General features: G+C 38.1%; 1 protein-coding gene across 13 annotated transcripts in view; it reads right to left on the bottom strand.

The window, feature by feature from the left end:
- Positions 1-21120, bottom strand: part of Dorsal (embryonic polarity protein dorsal) — a 75831-nt gene that overhangs the window by 49305 nt on the left and 5406 nt on the right. For 6 of the 13 annotated variants that reach the window (XR_003656273.1, XM_028310476.1, XM_028310505.1 and 3 more), the window contains exon 3: positions 14772-14890. Coding sequence is in view for 9 of the 13 variants with exons in the window: in XM_028310476.1 (XP_028166277.1) it covers positions 14772-14890 (119 nt within the window). In the remaining 4 variants the exon portion in view is untranslated. Of the gene's footprint in view, positions 1-5884; positions 6498-7755; positions 7874-14771; positions 14891-21120 lie in introns of those variants that run through there. The other 7 variants (XM_028310555.1, XM_028310550.1, XM_028310562.1 and 4 more) reach the window with 3 other exon arrangements.

Raw genomic sequence — 21120 nt, 5'->3', positions numbered from 1 at the left:
TGGTAAGAACAGGAACTTACGGTGTGGTACGCACGCGATTGCGCACGACGCAGGCCACACGAAGACTAAACACAAGACGTCCCAATTGGGACGTATTTGAGTATTCACAGCGCGAGCGCTTATAACATATCTGCTTTTGTTTTTATATAATATCATTGATGCCAGGCATACAATATTAGAATAGTTATTTTTTTTTATTCAATTATAAACACTTAAATTGAACTCCAAATTGCATTCTTATTTAAAAAATATTCATGGAAAACATTGGTTTTAGGCTTTACTTGCTATAATATTATCAAGACATGAGTGCCATGACTGTGGCAGACGTGGCAGTACTAAATGTATGGAAGCTGGAAACATTGAATTTTCGAATAGATCCAGTTTATTTTGTAACCTATTATTGGTACCGTTGGATAGAGCTTGTGAAGCACTTTCAGGATCAGTAGCCAGTTTTTGGATATCTTGTATAGTTTTTAATATTATGTGGTTTTACTAAATGTATGGAAGCCGGAAACATTGAATTTTCGGATAGATCTAATTTATTTGGTAACCTATTATTGGTACCCTTGGATAGAGCTCGTAGGGCACTTTCAGGATCAGTAACCAGTTTTTGGATATCTTGAATAGTTTAGAAATAATCGAGTGAGATCACTTATCGTTTCCACCCTGTATACCATAATTTTAGATAATCTCTGTTTTTGGGAATGATTTTTTTATGATTGTTGTTTCTCTGTCAAGCTAGGATGAGACTATCTTAGGATACCCTATGACACTAGAGTACTAATGATAAAAATGGTTATTACATAGGCTTCGAGGAGCAGGCGTAATTTAATAGTAAACTAGCTTTTGCCCGTGGCTTTGCTCGCGTGAAATTTTGTCTGTTACAGAAAATCTTTATCGCGCACGTCCATGTTTCATATCTCTATTATCCTGATCTCTAGATCAAATTTCATCGAAATCGGTTCAGTGGTTTAGGCGTGAAAGCGTAACAGACGGACTGAGTTACTTTCGCATTTGTAATATTAAATAGGTAGGGATAAACCTACTTAAGACCAAGAACCTAACACTCATTTTGTTAAGGCTGAGTATGGTAGGGTGAACGCACTGCTCGCCGACCTTGCATTGAATGAAACTTATTTGCGCGACGCGACTTACGAAGCATATCTATTTTTACAGGATTAGCAAAAAAGTGTCAAAAAATACTTATGTACCTATTCCTTAAAAAAATTTCATCTTTTTTAAGTCGCTTTTCAAAATAGTATTTTTAAGTATTTCTTAAAAACTTGCAACTTTTTTTAAGTCGCTTGTCTAAATATGGAGTAGAAATGCTAATTTAAATGTTGTGCTACTTAGCAAATGGGTATCGTTTTTCCAAGTGAGGTAGACATGACAAAGATAAAAAGCAAAATCATGAGTTTCAGTTGTCTATGCTTTTTAAAGGATGATGATGGAAAAATGGATTGGATGACCATTAGAAGATCATTGAACTACTTTGAACGTTGCGGTAGGTTATTTTTAGAGGCGAAACTTATACGAACGGAGCAAAGCAACACGCAAGTTTGGCAAGGAAGCATTGTAATTTGTAACTCCTTCAATACTGGACGGGATTTGATGAAATGCTATAATATCAATATAGCAATATTATAAAAAATCACGCCAGCGAATCTAGGGAATAAATTATCAAGACCGATTGCCGATGTGTTGCGATCAGCTAGGGTTACCATCAATCCAGATTTTCCAGGATATTTACTAACTTTAAAATGCAAAAAAATAATAACTCTAGATGATAAAAACACACGCAAGTTATCTTAAAAACGTATAACATTTAATTTTGTGACTAATGTGTCCGAACTTTTTATTAGGCACCCCACAGACTACAGACTTTTTGTCTGACGATAGTTTAGTCGGGCAGTTGATCAAATCCCACCACCACGAATGGCTTTACCAACCTCACGGTTATTGTGGCCGAATGCAGGCGGAATATTGCGTCTGCTAGGCAGTCGGGCAGTTGATTAGTATAAACATGTATGGAAGTGCGCACGCCGCACACTACATCAATTTGGTGTCGGCCGATTCCTCATACAAATTGGAAGCCGACCCAACTATCGGCCGACTAAACTAAAAGTCTGTAGTCTGCGGGGTGTCATAGCCTAGGCGCAGACCACCGATTTTTAGTTGGCCGATAGTTAGGTCGGGTTAATAATAACTATGAAGTGTATCGGTGTAATGTGCGCACTTTCATACATTTCCATACATGTATGAAAGTGCGCACATTACACCGATTTGCTATCGGGCCAACTATCGGCCGACTAAAAGTCTATAGTCTGCGGGGTGTCTTGTGGTGACTATTGCGACTAGACGAGTCTGGTTTCGCGCGTGGGCGGATCTGGCATCTCAATGTGGAATTAGACTGAAGCTTAGGAATTTTCACGCAATTTCCGATGTATGAGTTGACAAGGTTTGTGTTTTATTATCTCTTACTATTCGAGCACATTTATTAGATTTTGAACAGAATATTTTTAAACACGACGGAAGCTAATGCAATGCATCAAGGAAATATGTGTACAGTAAATACTAGGTATAGCTAAGCAGTTTAAGAATTAAGAAGAGTGAAAAATATGAGCACTTGCCTCTTCTTTAATTTCTTAAACATTTTAAAGTATAGAGACCTGTTTAATTTAGGACTGATTGAGTGTTTGGTTCTAATTTTTGATGAGTGTAGAAACGCGAATTTGTATAGAATTTTCCGTCTAGTTTTTAGTTGAGCAACACACTAAGTACTCTTATAAACTTTAAAATTTGTAAAGCCTCAGATGTATTAGTTTTAACATGTAAAAATGTAACTCACAAAAAAATCATGATTTCGCATGCATTAATTAATGAATAACCAAGCCTAATTCGAACAAGTATCTGGTTTAGTGTCTGAGTTAAACAAGTACTATTCTGTGGTTAAACTACGAACAGAAGGACATAGTACAAACGTGGCGAATTTTAAAGGGTTAAGTATTTATTTGTTATTTTACTATGAAACCATAACAAGGAGTTGATGATCGTAATATTGCAAGAAGGAACCGTATTTAAGCACAAAAAATTGAGCATAATTGCGTTAATAATCGACGATGAAATACATACTTCTATCTACGTTTTAGAAAAACATGTTTTTAAATCATATTATTTAGATGAGTTTTTGATTGTAAACGATTCACGTGTTATTTTTTATTATACGCCGTTTATAGAACATCTAGTGGGACTTCCCCATGATTATTTTTAGGCTATAACAATAACTGTTTACCCGCGTAAACAGTTATAATAAGACTAATTTTTGTGACAGCCATTTCGCGAGGCATATGATTGTTTATTGTATTTAACTTGCTAATTGGTACATGTGGGTTTTAACTATCTATGCTACTATGCAAGTGTAGCAATTGGTTTTTCTAGTCAAACGTCCAGCAAAACAAGAACTTTTTTTACTAGATGCAATAAAGGGGCAAGGTACCTCTCAGGATTTATGATTACTAAAATAAAAATTAAGTAGGACTGATTGTGGTCAAATATGTATACCTGCCCTGTGATGCATAAAAAAATATAAGTATGGACATTACAACTAACTATAATATTAGTTAGAAGTGTAGCACATAACTATCGTAAATAAGTATGTTATATTACGATCAATCTCGCTGCGTGTTATCAACACATAACGCATAGCTGTTTCCTCATTGGAGTTACTTCGCGCACATTTTTAAAGTCATGTTTGTGTACACAACCAATAAACTATATAGCAGGTAAATATTGAACCTGATTACTATGCAAAAACCGACATGTATTATGGAGTGTTAAAAAATCCAGCACAACTACATAAGTTAGTAAATCATCATAATGTGATAATAATGAATTTTTAACTAATTACTCAATTAAATCAATCAAGAGGATTTAAGACACTACTATAATCAGAAATGTAGCGCTAAATATTAAGTAGGTAATAAATAAATAAAAGTAAAAATAAATTAAACGAGCCAGCAAAGGGGGCAGATTTAATTTAGTTGAGACAAAAATAAAAAAAAGTTCAAGTTTTGTAGAGCCAAATTAATATTATGTAGTAATTTTCTTACTTATTTAACAAAATTTATTTGATCTCATACAGAAAAACGAAAACTTGCGAAATATGGAGGAGACTTTGGATCTACCACTTACGTGGGAAGAAGCTATGTATAATATGTAAGATATTGCTTAGATATACAAGTAAAGTGTAAATGCTGATAAAAATTTAATTAATATAACATTTGATGTCCGTCTTGGACTTGCCAGTGACCTTTTAATTAAGATAAAACTATAAATTTGTAAGTGGCTATCTGAACAGTGGAGGATTTAATTCTTACTGCAATTAAAAAGCATTATGAATACAAAAAATATGTTCGAGTTACTATGATCACAATGAAAACAATATTTTATTTTCTGCAGTTAATTTATATTAGTAGCAAATAAATCTCAAATCGGAATACATAGGTAGGCTTAATTTGTTAATTATAATATTAAAAAACAATAAATGGTTAAAATATTAGGCACGGATTTCCAAAGAGATTGCTTTTTGAGATGCAGGGTAAAATATAAATCAATTGTCAGGATGAATTTAAAATGTTTAAAAATTACTATTCTGAATTGGGATTTTTAGCTTGATTTTATTTAAATTTCACAAGTTTCGGTTCGTGGCTTCAGATATTTTTGTATCAAGGGTAATTTAACCATTTAATTGTAATAGACCATATCTAACAATACCATGCAAGGCCAAATTTGGTCCTTTTCATACTCTATTAAATTAGACAACTCACTCGACACTCCATGCTTGCTCAAATTTGGAGTGTTTCAATATTTTTATTTATTTATCACTTCTATGCACTTTAAAACACAGAATTCTACAATAAAGTACATTAAATAATAAATTAAAACCATTAAAACAGATCCACCATGCTTTCCATTTAACTACCCACCATGGGACGTCCACAGTTAAAGGTTAAAAAACCATGATGGCAAATGTCAATTTTATTAGATTACTATTTATTAGTTACTGCCACTTTGTTATTCTTATTCCAAGTTAGAAGTTATTTATTTAATGCATTAAAATTTGCAGTAAATGAAAGTTATAATTTCATTAAAATAAGCAAGGCCTTCATTTGCAAATATGTACCAAAGGGTTAACTTAGTTTGTATTTGCTAGTGTTTGTATTAGTAGTAAGAAATTACTTGGAAAAATATTTGCTTTATATTTGCTAGTTTTAAATAAGATGCCTTTTTATACCCTAGCCCTATAGTTGTGAAACTAACACAATGGATTTTAAATTATAGAAAATGAATTGTGGACCTGCACTGGCAGTACTGGCACTGAAAAGTAAATTTAGAAATTAAGTAGAAAACTACACACAGTTTCATTTTGAATCATATTGATTTGATTACTATTTTTGTTTTAATGTAAAAAATATGATTATGCTAAAATGTAATCTACTAACATTCAACTAATCACTAGCGTCACTACCCTGTGCTAAAAAATTATGATTGTGATTTCTATTTTTAAAGATTATCTTCTCTATTGAGTCTGTCTGTACTACAACAAAATAAAACTATGTACATAGGTATTTACATTGCAAGAACCAAACGTAACATATTGAAAGCAAACTACACCATTCTCCATCAACAGCGTGCGGCTAGTTTAGATATTTTTAGATCTACACTCAACCAGTGAACTCAACAAGCTATTACAGTACTGGCTGGAAATGTGCTGACACCGAGCTGTGAGTACTGAGCTGTGGGGCAATGCCCAGGGTTAGAGGCGTGCAGGTGCAAGCCGGGCATCACTACCGACACGGCAGCATGCAGGCTTCTCTTTGATTACCTCCGCCGACGTCCATGGCACTACGGTACTCCGCGGGGACGCCTCACAGCCGTCCTCCCGCACGCGACAATATCAAAACGCACATATTTATAACTTCGTCATGACTGGTACATTCGCACTTCCCAGTTGCAGAATCCCTGCGCAGTGAACTTGAGACGCACTCCACACCACAGTTATGATGGTATACTCCAAACGGATTAGAAACAAAACTAAAACACACACGATCGTTTTCACAGATTGTAAACTAAAAACATACCTCCACGGGCATGAACGATCCTATAATAACTGTCTCTTCGCTCGTCCAGAGAACTAGTTATCAAGGTCTCGTCTCGATCGCTGCAAACGCGCTTCCAAGAATTGCTCACAGGTTATAATGTGAATTTCGACGTACCCTAATGTTAAAATTTATTTGATTCACATTAAATTGAGAACGTTTGTCCACAATAAACATAGAAATTCAGCGATTGGCACTAATTTAACAAAGTTGCACTACTTCTTCGACGAGTGAATGTCAAAAAACTGATGATAAATCGTATTGGTGTGCGTGAAAGCCGAACGTCACACTTCAGTACACTGACAGCGATTGGCCGGCGGGGTGTCACATGGCCGACTGTGACGTATGCGGACACTGCGCATGCGCGCAATGAATTTAAACTTTTTACCTAAGAGTGAGTGAAACAAAACGTTGCGCTAGCTCCTTTCATGATGCTAAAATTAAAACTGTAATCTCACTTTGTTAACTTTGTATTTTACGTAAGTTTTAGCATTAAATTTTGTCGATAATAAATAATTAAAGTTGAAATATGAAGAATAAGCGATAATGTATGAAATTATTGCGTTTAGTTTATAGCATACTTACAAGTCGGTAGTACTGTAAGTTTTCGTACATACAAATATGATGGACATTGAAGCAATTTACTCAATTTTATTAAATATGTAGGTATGTAAAAAATATACCTTTTAATAACATCATTTATTAATATAGGTAAAGTTATAGAAGGTAAGATAATGCGATGCGACATCGGATGAATCATGCAGGCTTTATTAAGGCTGCGTATTATTTCAGTGCGTAGGTGGGACGCTTACGAATCCCATTTCAGTTTCAGCGGATTTTGGTCGGTGAGTCACGAATAACGCGGGTAACGCGCCGGAAATAGGGGCAGCTCCAAATGAATGAATGATTACGATTTACAAGTAGAATGAATGAACGACAAACATTATGAGTGTGAGACTGAGGTGTGAGATGATCATGGAGTTTGGCATATTATTATTATTTAATTAACTTAATCGTCTCTTTATATCAAATTTTGATTTAGTAGATATTTAGATGATCTAGCTAGATGTTTTCTCTTTATTTTAAGTAAGTTACAAATAAGTAAACCAAGTAGTGAAGATTTACCCGTACCATTTTCCTTAAAATGATTATTTATGAACGGTGCCGTGCCTGGCTTGAATTTGTAATTATTGAAATGTTTTTCTAATTAGGCGTGTCGTGTTAGTTACTCCACTTATAACTCAAGAACGGCTGAACCGATTTAGCTGAAAATTGTCAGGGAGGTAGTTTAGAGCCAGGAGAAGGACATAGGATACTTTTTATCCCGTTCGAAATTAAAAAAAAAAGTCTGCTAGTTATAAATAAGTAACAGTAAATGTTCGCCGGGTCAGCTAGTTATAAATAAGTAACAGTAAATGTTTAAAAATAATATGATTAAACATTGATTGTACTTACTTTATAATACCTAAGTAATAAATAAATATGTTTTAAGTTAGACTTGAAATTTATAGTTACCTATTTTATTAGTACCTACTACTACCGAGATTATTTTCTTTATCAAATGAATCTACTCACAAAACCGAATTATTGTACCCACCGATAAAAAGAGGCACCGAATTAAGATAAAGGCGCCCCAGTCCCCACTCCGCGACAGACTGCGCCATCTATCGATATTACAGCACAACACTACACGAGATCACTGAACACAAGTTCTCCGTCGCAATGCCATAAGTAAACTAAAATCATCGCGAATCATTTAAGAGGTCAATACGAGGGAACGCGCGGAGGAAATTGGTCATATATGGGAAAACCCCTGCCGCCTGCGAACCACAGATGCCTGTTAAAGAGGCGTTTATTGGCTAAAATCAACCCACCACAAAATTATTGGACATTCAGGCAGAAGGCGGCTCGGGCGCAAGAGGGAGGAAGGTTGTCTTGCCATTTAAGTTGTGGCTTATTGATGGTTTACTCTCCTGATTTGCAGTGGCCAGGCGAAGGGATAGGAAATAACAGATAATTAAAAATAATTTTTAACTGAATTAACTTAAATTCTCAAGTATTTTATTACAGTTGGCAGCTACGATGATCGCCTGTTGCCATTTAGGTTTTAGCTTATAGGTGGGTTACTGTCCCTTTCCTGCCTTTTGATCTTTTTTGTGTAATTTGTGATTTTATTTGATGTTTTTTTTTAATTTTTCATGTTTTTGTAATTTCCAACACGATAATGTTTTTGTTTATGGAATAAGTGACTATGACTTGCACTGGCCAGGCGAAGGGAGAAATAAATTTATCAGATAACTTAAAAAAACCTAATTCAGTATTTTTATTATACTTAGCAAAATAATTATTGGGATACAGGTTCAGGTTCAGTTTTTAGTAATTAGTCCATTTTGTTTTAGGATTATTTCTTGTTTAAGGTTAAGCCACTTTTGATGAGCCAATAATAACATCCCGTTCGCGCTAAGTTTGCCGGTCCGTGGAATGCGCGTCCCCTCCCCCAACCGCGATTAAAGGTAATTACTTAGTGATTAAACGCAATTAATGTGTCTTATTTTACGCAAATACACAATTCTTATCAATAAATAAATAAATTTTAATAAAAAATATTATAAATATAGTTTGGTGTAGTTATAGACGCTTTCCTTGGAGTGACGTCATATCGCCAGCGGCAAACTTATCGCGAACGGATAGAACGGATTTTACTGCATGTTGTTTACTTTGAAATGATCACGTAAGAAACTATAGTCGCTTTAACGATCGAACTGAAAAAATGATTCAGACACTCAACAATTTATTGCATCCATAATGTTACAAAAGGTGGTAAATAGCCTCTAGGATACAATTATGGACCCTGTCGGGCACTGCATTTGATTCGATTAGATTCTTATTGATTCGAATTAGATAACTTTTAGGTTATTTAGACCCAAACTATTTCTTTTTTCGGAAGTTTGTGTAACAAATTATCTTATCCATCTTTGCTTTTAATAATATTTTTGTCAACACGATCGTGTGACAACAACCCTTGAGTGAGTCATGTTCAGGGGTAGGGGAGGTCGCGTCAGGACGCCAGTTGAGTTGCGTGAGGCGCCTTTCGCATTTTACTAGCGATTCTAAATTCGAACCGATATTTACGTTCCTGGAGGTGCATGGTTTTACAAATTACGCAACATAACACGATAACATTGTTGGATACAGAAAAAGTGAAACTAAAATTAAAATAAACTTAATTGATCTATTTTTATATGTGAATGTTCTTTATTTGCGTTGGAATACCTGCCTTGTCTAGCATAAAAAAAAATTAACTGTATAAAAGAAATACAAAAGTAAAAATATTATAGGTACCTAATCATTATCCTACATTTAATTTACCTAGACTAAAACACAGGGCTAACGTTATTAAAAATGTTATGACTCAGGCACAGCGGGCTTTTAGGTTGGATCAAATATTTTGTTGGCAATCAGTAGTAAAACTTTACATCTGCCAAAATAAATATAAATAGGTACCTAAATATGGTAACGTTAATTAATCATGTTTGAAAATGTACATAATACGTATACCTACTACAACTCGAGTCAGAAATTATACATTTGCTATGTTTTTAATTATGGATTGTTATGAATGATAAAATTAACAATAACTCAAATTAAATACTTGTATAAGTATATCAATTGATTTCAGTCTATAATTGTGTCACGTGCTCTGTCACGTGTTTTAACGTTCATTCAAATTTCCGGTTCCCAAAAAAATATTGCTTTTTTTAAAACTTACCCGCGTAATAAAGAGTGCGTAGTAGGTATTAATAACATGGTTTATTTAATAATTTGAATCAAGTTCTTTTATTTTATGACCCTCGTATACATGCGTGGTAGGGTTACTTAACTAAACTACCCAAAGGGGTGGCTACATAAACAAAGGGTGTATTAATCTTATGCAATAAGATTGTGCAGTTCGACACAAGCCTGTGTAGGATCTAAGAACTTTACCGACGCGATGAGGTTTAGGAAGTTTTAAGATATCACCTTGAATGAAAAACATAAGTCTACCTGGGTATTACACCTATGCCGTATGTTCTCCTGTCTTAATTAGTCAAGTACATCTTGGACCTTAACTTAGAAATTTAGGCAAAAACAGCTATCTTCCTAAGTGAAAAGCAGCCCCAAGCTACTACTTGGGGCTACAGCTACAAGCTGAAAAGGCGTCGAGCGAGCGGACAAAAAGGATAAATGAAAGATGGTTCTCAACGTTAAGTGGTGTGCGCGGGCGCAAGACAGAAGAGAAGATCTGCATAAATCGTTAATTTAACTGCTTAATTAACAATTTTTATACATATCCTTGATGTACGGCACACTAAAGTCCGGTTTCCACCATAGCGGAGACGAGAGATTTCTGAACTGAAACTGAAGATCGGCTACGGAACCCTAAAAAGTCGAAATGCTGTGGAAATAACGAAACCTGATTGATTTAGTTAGACACATCTCCTCTCCTCTCCGTTTAGGTGGAAACCGATATTATCGCGTGTTAATTTGTGTGTTGTGGTGATGTGACGTTAAATCATTCGTGTAATCGACATTACGCCGTTGCTCGCGAGGCTGCTTGAGTTTGCTCGTTTGGTGCACCGCGAGAAGCCTTGCACTGTCGTTACACACACTCCTTTACCCAAACCAACGCGATCACACGCGATCAGCCGGCGTGCAGCGATGGCGATCAATGCATTTAAGTCTGATCGCCATCGCTGCACGCCTGCTCATCGCGTGTGATCGCGTTGGTTTTGGCTGAACCTTTAGTTAGAGGCTTCATAACATTGACACCAGGGTAGTCACAGCAAGCCCATCAAATGATACAATAGGTACATACACAGCGTGTTGTACCTAATCACGTCACGGCTCCAGGCTCACCTTAGAATGTTGTTCGCTACTGAGTGCTGGTCTCCAGTTCTCCAACGGAAAGCTACCCATTGCCACACATTTTGTTCTTGGTCTTTTTATTTTAGACTGGCGTGGGAGGAGCTTTTTTGAAAAGGTTTCGGTCACTTCTAGAATTTGAGAGCACGCTGGGTGGCTCCTGAATACGAAATTAAGGTAATATTTTTACTGCTACATAATACTCGTAGAAGGATAAAACTTCTTTTATGTAACTATTATGATAGAGGTGAAAACTATAGGCTTTGACCAACTACACTGTATCTATGCAATTTAAGTATATATTTGTAAGCTGTTTGTTTTCTGAATAAAACAAAATAAAAAATAAAATGATCGCGGAATCACCAGTTCCCCCTCCATAATAAGTAATTCACGTTAACATACTAGTTCTTGTCTGTTGGCCTACTTACGCAAATTGAAGTAGGTGTAGTAGTACCTAGCTTTTCTATGCAGTTATTGTCAAAGCATTGTTTTCCAAAGAAGCAGCGACCAGCGTTAAAAAAACATAAATGCGTGTTGGTGTGTATGCGAATGCGTCATCGCGATTTCGCGGCGCGAGGGTGCGGCACCGGCGTCGCCGGGGCTGGCGCCGCCGCGACTTGGCGTCCGGCGTCCGACGGCGGCGCGCGGTGCCGCCAGGCCTGCGACGCACGCGACCCTATGGTGTTAGGGCGGGCGCGCGCTGAACGACGTCGCAGAATTAGTACTGACCAACGATATCGAATAAAGAACGTCGCGCGTCGTACATGAAGCCGCCGCGACTCGGCGTCCGGCGTCCGGCGGCGGCGCGCGGTGCCGCCAGGCCTGCGACGCACGCGACCCCATGGTGTTAGGGCGGGCTCGCGCTGAACGACGTCGCAGAATACTTAGTACTGACCAACGATATCGAATAAAGGACGCCGTACATTTATCGAGTTAACCCGGAAAGGGGTCGTAACCGTATCAACTCGAGGCGGTCAGTATTCTTTGTATGAAACTCCGTACTGCAACGCACACTTATCCGCACCGTAACGTAAACACCTCGCCTCGCAATTGACCGCGCGCGAAAGGCGATGACAGCTCGCGAAAGGCGATACGGAGTTGATCCATTTCCGAGTTGATAATAGTATGCTATGACCTTAAGGCGTATTCTTCTTCTTTTTGTGTCGACAACAAACCTACACAGTGTCAGCCCAAAACTCCGCCACAAAAGTGGCGTTGTCAGTAGCACTCATCAAATCCTCCTGAGTGTAGTTGCTTGGGCACTCAGGGCATGACATCAGGTGCTTCATCGACTGGGGAACAAAAAAGCATTCGCGTGTAATGTAAAGTTACAAATTCGAGCATTACTTCAGAGAGGGAAAACTGAATACAATGTGGTATAATGTAATGCTCAAAGTTACATTACGTTACACGTGCATACTCCCGGTGCCGCGGTGAAGGAGCACCTTTAACGTAACTTTCTCCGTTTGGTTAAACAAAGGGTCCCACTGAAAATCAGTGTAGAGGTGAGACATGCCCACGGCTGTCTCGATTAATGCTGAGCCCCTCTTTGGCAGAAAGGCACAAATTGTAATAGTTTTTTTTTTATCTAAATTATATAACTCAAAGGTGACATAATATGTAGTGATCAATCAACGCACAGCCCAAACCACTGGACGGATCGGGCTGAAATTTGGCATGCAGGTAGATGTTATGACGTACCTAGGCATCCGCTAAGAAAGGATTTTACGAAACTCCACCCCTAAGGGGGTAAAACGGGATCCACGCGTACGAAGTCGCGGGCGGCCGCTAAGTAGTTCGTAATAAAATTACGAACACAAAGTCGTTAGTGCTCGGTGCGCCTTACAACCCTTAGTTCAATTATTCAGGCGATTATACGCACAGGTGCAGGGTTCGCCGGAAATGGCCGCGCATTTGAGGAAACTCGTAAAATAAATAACTTATTTAGAGCATTAAGTAGAATTTTAGTAGAGCAATGCTCCCTACATCTAACTCAAACAGTTCTATTAACAGTGGGAGGAGTCATCAATAATTGAAAAATATTCTGAGATGGTGAACTAAGCAGGCGGTGTAGCCTAAATAGTTAGTCTTCTTAATGTTCTCATCATTACATCAATCAAAAGATCATGCAAGAGCTGTCTAAATTAGATGAACATGTTTTTTGCTACAACAACAGGGTTACTCACGATCAATGCTTTTCCTTCAATGCTATCCTTCATTTTCCGAGTGCGTTTCCTACCTCAACAAGCCTCAATGAAATTTTATGATTTAAAATTTCAACGTAACTAAACGATTGCTTGCTACACGCCTTGCTAGTATTGTAGTCAGATAAGATCTTAATAATATAACATATTATGTTCGATTCCTAGATTAAAGAATAATAGTAAAAAAAAGTTAACATGTGAAATAGCTATTTCTTTGTGAGCATAAAAATGTCACCAGAGATATTATTTAATTAAAGGTACATTTATAAATAAATAAGATTCACAACTTAAGCTAGCTACGAGATCTACGTCTACGATAGTAGTCCCGTAGCAGTGGCGTAATGCTACAAAGTGCACTACGGCTCGTAGCCCGTAGTCGCTGCTCGTAGTAGGGGGCCGAATTACTTTAGATCAGGGGTTCAGGTGTTCCCTAACTTACATAAAATTCCTCCAAAATTCCTCCAAAATTCCTACAAAAGTCCTCCGGTCAAGATTATATTTATTGGTCGTATCGAGCAGTCTGGAATGCATTCTCTCAGCGGTCGCAGGTTTTTCATACTTAAGTACACAGATGGCCCGCCGCGCCCCCCTTTAAAGGTCTTTGCGCCTCCCCTGGGGGGCGCGTCCCCCAATTTGGGAACCAATGCTTAGATCAGTGGTTCTTAACCTTTAAGTCATGAGGGACCATTTTACCAAATTTCTATCTTGTCAGGGACCACCTCAATCGGTCAAAACCAGTTTGACTGCAAAAATCAGTTAAATTTTTTTTTTTTTTTTTTTTATGCTAGCCAAGGCAGGTATTTGACCGCAATCGCACCTGGTGTTAAGTGAGATGCAGTCTAGGATGGTACATACCTGCCCTGTAAAATGGTTTTGACCAAGGTGTGCAAGTACACTTCGTGGACTTCAGGGACCACCGGTGGTCCGCGGACCACCGGTTAAGAACCACTGGCTTAGATGAAAAGCGGGTTTGCGTGATTTTGATATCGTTACAACAAATTGATGCGTATAAAATGAAAAGTTAATCGGTAGAAATACAAAATGAGTTGATTTCTCGTCTCATCATCCAGAGATAATCTTCATAATAATTATCCCTTGTGGTTTCTCTCTGCTTACGGGACTATTCCCACCTCATGTTCCTATCGCTGCAACTCCTGTGTAGCTAGGATCTACAGCTTAACCGCCTATAAAAACCCAACCAGTGAAGGTCAAGTTTATCCCGGGGGAAAGTTAAACTGTCATTGGACTCGCAAAGAAATAAATCTGAAGCAGTGGCGGATTTACAGTTTTGCCGCCCGTAGGCTAGGGTGGGGTTGGATCTTTATTTAACTTTTATCTTCTGAAATCGAGTAAGCGTCATCTGAAATCTGCCGCCCCTAGGCCGCGGCCTATACGGCCTATTGACAGATCCAGGACTGATCTGAAGAACATAGGAGTTCGAATTTTCTCTCTGCTTGGGGTACAAAGCATTTCCTGTAGGGGTAAAAGGTAAGAAATAGAAACTTACCTCCTTTGATCCGCAGCTGCGAGCGGCAGGGGCAGGGTGTGAAGTCCGGCGAAGGCTTCTCCTGCTCTTCTTCCTTTACCTCCACCTTCACGGCGGGATGGCTTCCGTGAGGGGACATCCTAAACATTAAATAACCTATCAAATTAATTTTCTATCTTTTCTCTTTCTTCTTTCTATTTCAAATGACAGGTTTTACAAATTTTTTCTCAAGGTGATCTGATTGGCGCGGTGGTGGGTGGCGTGGTGAAAAATACATTTGATTCTCGAAGGAAAAATATGAACAAAAAAATATCATAACAACACAAGTCGTTCCTGGTAAGATGAATGTAGAAAATGAACTGTTCTAAATACTTAAAGTCAACTTCTGGCTGCAAGGCCAATCATGTCATTCAATTTTAATTAAGTAGTAGGTAAAAGGAAGAATTATTTTGGCACATTTGAAATATGTATAATAATAAAAAAATAATAAAAATGCTTTATTTCCTCACCACAACAATCATTACAATATTTTTAATACAATTTAGACTTATAGTAGAATTCGATTATTGTGGGAGACTGATGCCTAAACTAAGCTAAAAGAAGCTTGTATTTCAGGTCATCAGGCCCCCTCCACAAACCAACTTCCCAAAAAAAAAAAAAATACATCTATACTAATATTATAAAGAGGAAAGATTTGTAACTATTTTTGTATGTTTGTAATGAATTAGCTCAAAAACCACTGAGTGGATTTTGATGAAACTTTACAGTACTATTGTTCATAATCCAGAAAAACACATAGGCTATAATTTATGACGATCTGTGACAAACGAAATTTCACCCGTGCGAAATCGCGGGCGGAAAGCTAGTATTATATAAATATAGAAAAAAGAAAACAAAGTATAAGGATAGATAGAGGTTATTGCAACAATCAGTTTTACAGTGTCAAAAGCAGAAACAGTTACACTCAACTCGCTTGTTTAAATACGTCTAAAGTGGTACATTTAATAGCATTTCTGTTTCATTATAATTTAGAGTATTTAGCCATTCAGAAGTTAACACTTTACATTTCACTTTCGTTAGCGGGTATATTGTAAGAATTTTATTGATTTTATTATAAAGGAATCCGCCAAGATAGCAAAAGAACTTCTGCGAAAAAGATGTTGAGAACTTGTGAGTTCGTCGGTCCACTGGCAGTTGACGCCTACGTGGTGAACTTTTAGAGGGGTTTTTGTAAGGGACAAGGATATGTTGCTTGAGCACTATATGCAATATAAACAGTTGGCGCACTGTTAGGACCTTAGCTTGGGTATACAATTGGAACGTGGGATGTCTATATGTGTGAAAGTAGGAGACCTTGAGAATAGCTCGTTGCGTTCTCTCAAGATCAATGAGGTTTGTTTTGGGCGAGCCTCCCCAGGCAGTGATGCAGTAAGTAATCAGTGACTGCACTAGTGCAAAGTAGACCGATTTGCGCANAATAGCATTTCTGTTTCATTATAATTTAGAGTATTCAGCCATTCAGAAGTTAACACTTTACATTTCACTTTCGTTAGCGGGTATATTGTAAGAATTTTTTTGATTTTATTATAAAGGAATCCGCCAAGATAGCAAAAGAACTTCTGCGAAAAAGATGTTGAGAACTTGTGAGTTCGTCGGTCCACTGGCAGTTGACGCCTACGTGGTGAACTTTTAGAGGGGTTTTTGTAAGGGACAAGGATGTGCTGCTTGAGCACTATATGCAATATAAACAGTTGGCGCACTGTTAGGACCTTAGCTTGGGTATACAATTGGAACGTGGGATGTCTATATGTGTGAAAGTAGGAAAGTAGAATAACTTTGGAAGAAAAATATTTTATTTGATTCATCAGAATCTACAGAATGGCGACTTCTCAGCATGTGTCGTGCTCTATGGTAGAATCTAAAACATGCTGGTATTGTGCTAGATAATTATTTGAACCAAAATCAAATAGGAAGCAAGGAAGGCTAAGCCTATAAAATATACCATAGCAATTACTTACAAATAAATAAATTTAACTTGGGAATTTCGACAAAGGACAATGCATGAGTAACAGCTTGATAAGTGATTCATTTGACCACAAAACGGGAATAATTAGCAATTTCAATTCGCTAACAATAAGTTTGAGTAACCAACTTCAACTTGGTGTCAACAATTTCAAAAGTTACGCGAGTTTATACACCTTGACAGGTTATTAAATTGTAATGTACTTGACAGTTTAATAAGTTTTTTTAACAACTACATAATTATTTTGCTCTTTTTAATCGTAGGTCTACACTATATGTATCAATTTGTCAGCTCAAATATGGGTACAATGTGACAAGTTTTTAAAACAATATAATTTTGTTCTTATCCCGTCATTCGACAATCATCTAGTAGCTAGCGTCGTCTCTGTACCATTACCCTATTATTATTATTATTACATTGATTTCTACCGAGACCATTTCATCACAACATAAACTTCTTATCACCCTTATGAAGCAAGCGTCCCCACTTGGTATACGTCTTTGATCCAGTTTCAATTGTTTTATTTTCTTCCACAGGGATGGCGCAAACGCGTCCCACAGAGCGATGCGTCCCTGTTCACCGTAGCGGGACGGCTGGAACGGGACAAGGTGGCCACTGCCACGCCGCCGCTCACGCCGCCGCCGGTCGCAACGCCGCCCGCCGCCGTTGCCTCGCCTGGAGTACCAGCTCCGAACACCTTCAGGTATGTTTTAAAATTATATGGTATAAAAAAATGGCTTCTTTTTTCCCAGTAAGAGAGGGTCGTCTTTCTTCCAAATGATCTAATAATGGTGGTGACGATTTCGACTTGATGATAAAAATTACACCTTGAATACGTCAGAGACAGACAACGCAATGAAATCTTTCAACATTTATGTGGAAAAATTTACATACGAATACAATATCGCGTTCACGAGATCACCGAGAGCTCAAAACATCATCCAAAAGTTATTTCAGAGTGCATCTCTTTAAGCTTACAGATGGGATACAAAACCAAACATTTGTTTTGATTCCGTAAATCTTGATATACTGTGGAAATAGTCACCCTATTTCTATACCGTCTTATTAACTAAGGGTATGTCACATCACTACAGACGTCAGTCACATTAGGCGGTTATCACACTGCGCCGCGCTCCGCCGCGGAGCGCGTGATTTTCATATAAAAAATCACGCGCGCGGACGCGTTGTCGCTTGTCAGTGTAAAGTGCCGCGCGTGCTTTCTATACAAACTGAGGTACTTGCATACAATGATTAAATCTGTCGCCCCGCGCTCCTCGGCGGAGCGCGGCGCAGTGTGATAACCGCCATATAGTGCCAAAATTTAAAAGTCATGTTCATCATGCCTATAGCAGCACAAACCGTAAACTAAAATAATTTCTTTTACAGATCTCGCAAACAACCATCGTCGCCCCCTAACGGGTTCCCCTCCGGTCCGCTTCGGTCAGCATCATGCGCTGTGGTCAGCGCAGCCGTCGAGAAGCCGAAGGAGCCGGCGCGGCCCGACCGCGAGTCGTTCAAGCGCAGCCACTCCGTCAGCGAGAGCATCAGCTCGAGGCTGGAAGAGAGTGAGTCAATGATTTGCAGCAAGTTCTTTGATGAAAGCGATAAGCTGAAGGAACCGGGGCCGCTTCGGTCAGCATCATGCGCTGTGGTCAGCCGAAGGAGCCGGCGCGGCCCGACCNTTTTCTGAGCCTACTGTTGAGAGAGTTGATGTGTTCCTGGAATCTGAGATGTTCGTCGATATAGACTCCCAAGTACTTGATACTCTCACAACGGTTTAGATAAGGACAGGAGCAGGTACCATGTCCTGGCATAAGACAGGAATGAGCAGTCAGAGCAAGATTAGGTGATGAGTCAACTTGTTTTTTTATAGTAAAAGAAATAAATTTGGTTTTGTCGGCATTTAGGGTCAGCACATTATTTTTTAGCCATTGCGTTACAAGATTCATTCCATGCTGAGCATTTCCGTATACCTCTTCCCATGTTTTGGCTTTGAATAATAGGACTGTATCATCTGCGAAAATTATGGATTTTCCGTTAGGTAGCTTAAGCCCTCCCAGTTCGTTAATGTAGATTAGAAAAAGTGTGGGCCCTAGCACACTGCCTTGGGGAACTCCATAATTGACAGTGCGCTCATCGCTGATGACATCATCTACTTTAACTCGCTGGGTTCTCTCACTTAGATAGCTCTGGAAGAGTCTCAACTGCACATCCCGTATTCCCATGCCTTCCAATTTACTTAGCAGAATCGGGACAGAGACCGTGTCAAATGCTTTTGCCAAGTCCAAAAATATTCCCAAAACTTTATGTCCACTATCTAGGTTTCTAACAATGTAGTCAGTCAGGTCATGCACAGCGTCAGAAGTGGACTTTTCGGCACGGAAACCATATTGAGAAGGGAAAAATAAATCGTTTTTTTCTAGATAGCTAACAAGTCTACGATTAATAATACGTTCTAGGATTTTTGAACAAGAGGATAAAATGGCTATAGGTCTATAATTGCCAACACGATCTCTGTCCCCACTCTTATAAATAGGTTTAATGATTGCTTTTTTAAAAGCTCTAGGGAAGCAACCCATAGTAAGAGCTAAGTTACAAATGTGGGTCAAGGGCGGCACTATAACATTTAGGTGGGTTTTTAGGATCTTATTTGAAATATTATCCCAGCCAGTAGCACAATCATTACGCAGAGACATTATCAATTCGCACACTTCCTGTTCATCTGTAGATAGTAAGACGAACGAGTTTTTATGTATTTTAGCCGGTGAAATCTTTGTCTTGTTGGTTGTTACGTTATCAAACTTTTCAGCTAGGTTTTTTCCAACATCACAAAAATAATTATTTACGTAGTCTAATGAGAGTTTTGGATTATCGCACAAGGTCAAGAGTTGCGACATATCAGTCTCCTTCCCTTTCCTATTCCTATTTGTCACATCGTTAATTGCTTCCCAAAGTTGTCTATTGTTTTTTGATTTACCAGCTTCGTTTATTTTGTTTTTTTCAAAGTCTCTTTTTGTTTTTTTTATTAGTTTGTTGCAGTAGTTGCGATATCGTAGATAGCTAATTTTTAGTATCTCATTTTCTGGTGTCTGTTTAACTTTTTTATGCAAATTATCTTTGTGGCGAATACAGCGTAGGAGGCCTGGAGTGATCCAGGGTTTAATGGATTTTTTGCGATTGGGAACCTTGACAATTTTTGTATTGGTCTTAATTGCATTAGAAATTAGAGAAATGAGAATATCTGCTGCTACGTGAGGGTCCAAAGTATGAAAGATAGGGTCAAAATTGATTTTGGCTATGTCTATGGATAACTGGTCGTAATTGATTTTCCTAGCAGTACCATTTGAGACACGTTTAGGTATCCTCTTAGCAAGATAAAGCAGAACAGTGTCGTGATCTGTCAAGGAAGAGGGTGCCACAAAAGTCCTAGCTGGTAAGTTAGTTTTAAGAAACATATGATCGAGGCAGGCGTTCATTCTTGTGGGGAGTGTGTGGGCCGGTAGAAGGCCATGGGACGCCAATAAATTCAGATAATTATTCTTATTAGTGTCTTGGGATTGCTCCCCAATATTTATATTTATGTCACCAGAAATAATAATATTTTGGTAGCGTGAAATTTTGGACAATACTACGTCCAAAGAGTTTAGAAAGTTAGTTAAGTCCTTATATCCAGGGGGCCTGTAGATAGAGAGTAGGATGGTGTTATGGTCAACTTTAACTTGAAGGCAATTTGCATCCTGGAGGGCCGAAAATAATTTAGATACCTTATTATTGGTACGAAGTTCGCCGAAGTTGGATAATGAAGCGGATTGTAATTGGTGGTGCTTTTCAAGAGGAAAACCATAAGCTGAAATGACAATAAGTTTAATAATTTTAATCGGGTTAAATTATTCTAAAAGCCCTTTTTTGTAACAACTAAACAGGTCATTATTTCCACTTTTGTCTAAAATCGAACTTAGATGGTTTCGTCTGAAGGCATGCTGAACAGAATAGGGGTAATTAACTATTCTCCCCTCCCTTTGTGAAGCATTTGCCGTACATTGTCCCTAACCTGGAAGACGTCATATGTACCTATTAAGCAATCAGCAGATGTGTAATTAGGATGAATGTGCCTACGTCTACATGCTAGTATTTTACTGTACAGTCAGCGTCAAAACTGTTAAATAGTGACACCCAAAGGCGCCCAAAAGTTGACCACAACCTTATTCGAACTTTGGTTATTTTTGATGTCACGAAGTATTTAATTTTGACGCTGACTGTAAGTTATTAGGTATGTTATTTTTCACATACGAATTGCATAAATATTTATTTATTTTTGGTGATCTTATAACTTCCCGATTTAAGTGC

This window comes from Ostrinia furnacalis, unplaced genomic scaffold (assembly GCF_004193835.3).
Source record: "Ostrinia furnacalis isolate ACB-3 unplaced genomic scaffold, ASM419383v2 OfSCF0216, whole genome shotgun sequence".
In the NCBI taxonomy this organism is placed as follows: Eukaryota; Metazoa; Arthropoda; class Insecta; order Lepidoptera; family Crambidae; genus Ostrinia; species Ostrinia furnacalis.
This window is presented reverse-complemented; position numbering and strand designations above follow the sequence as displayed.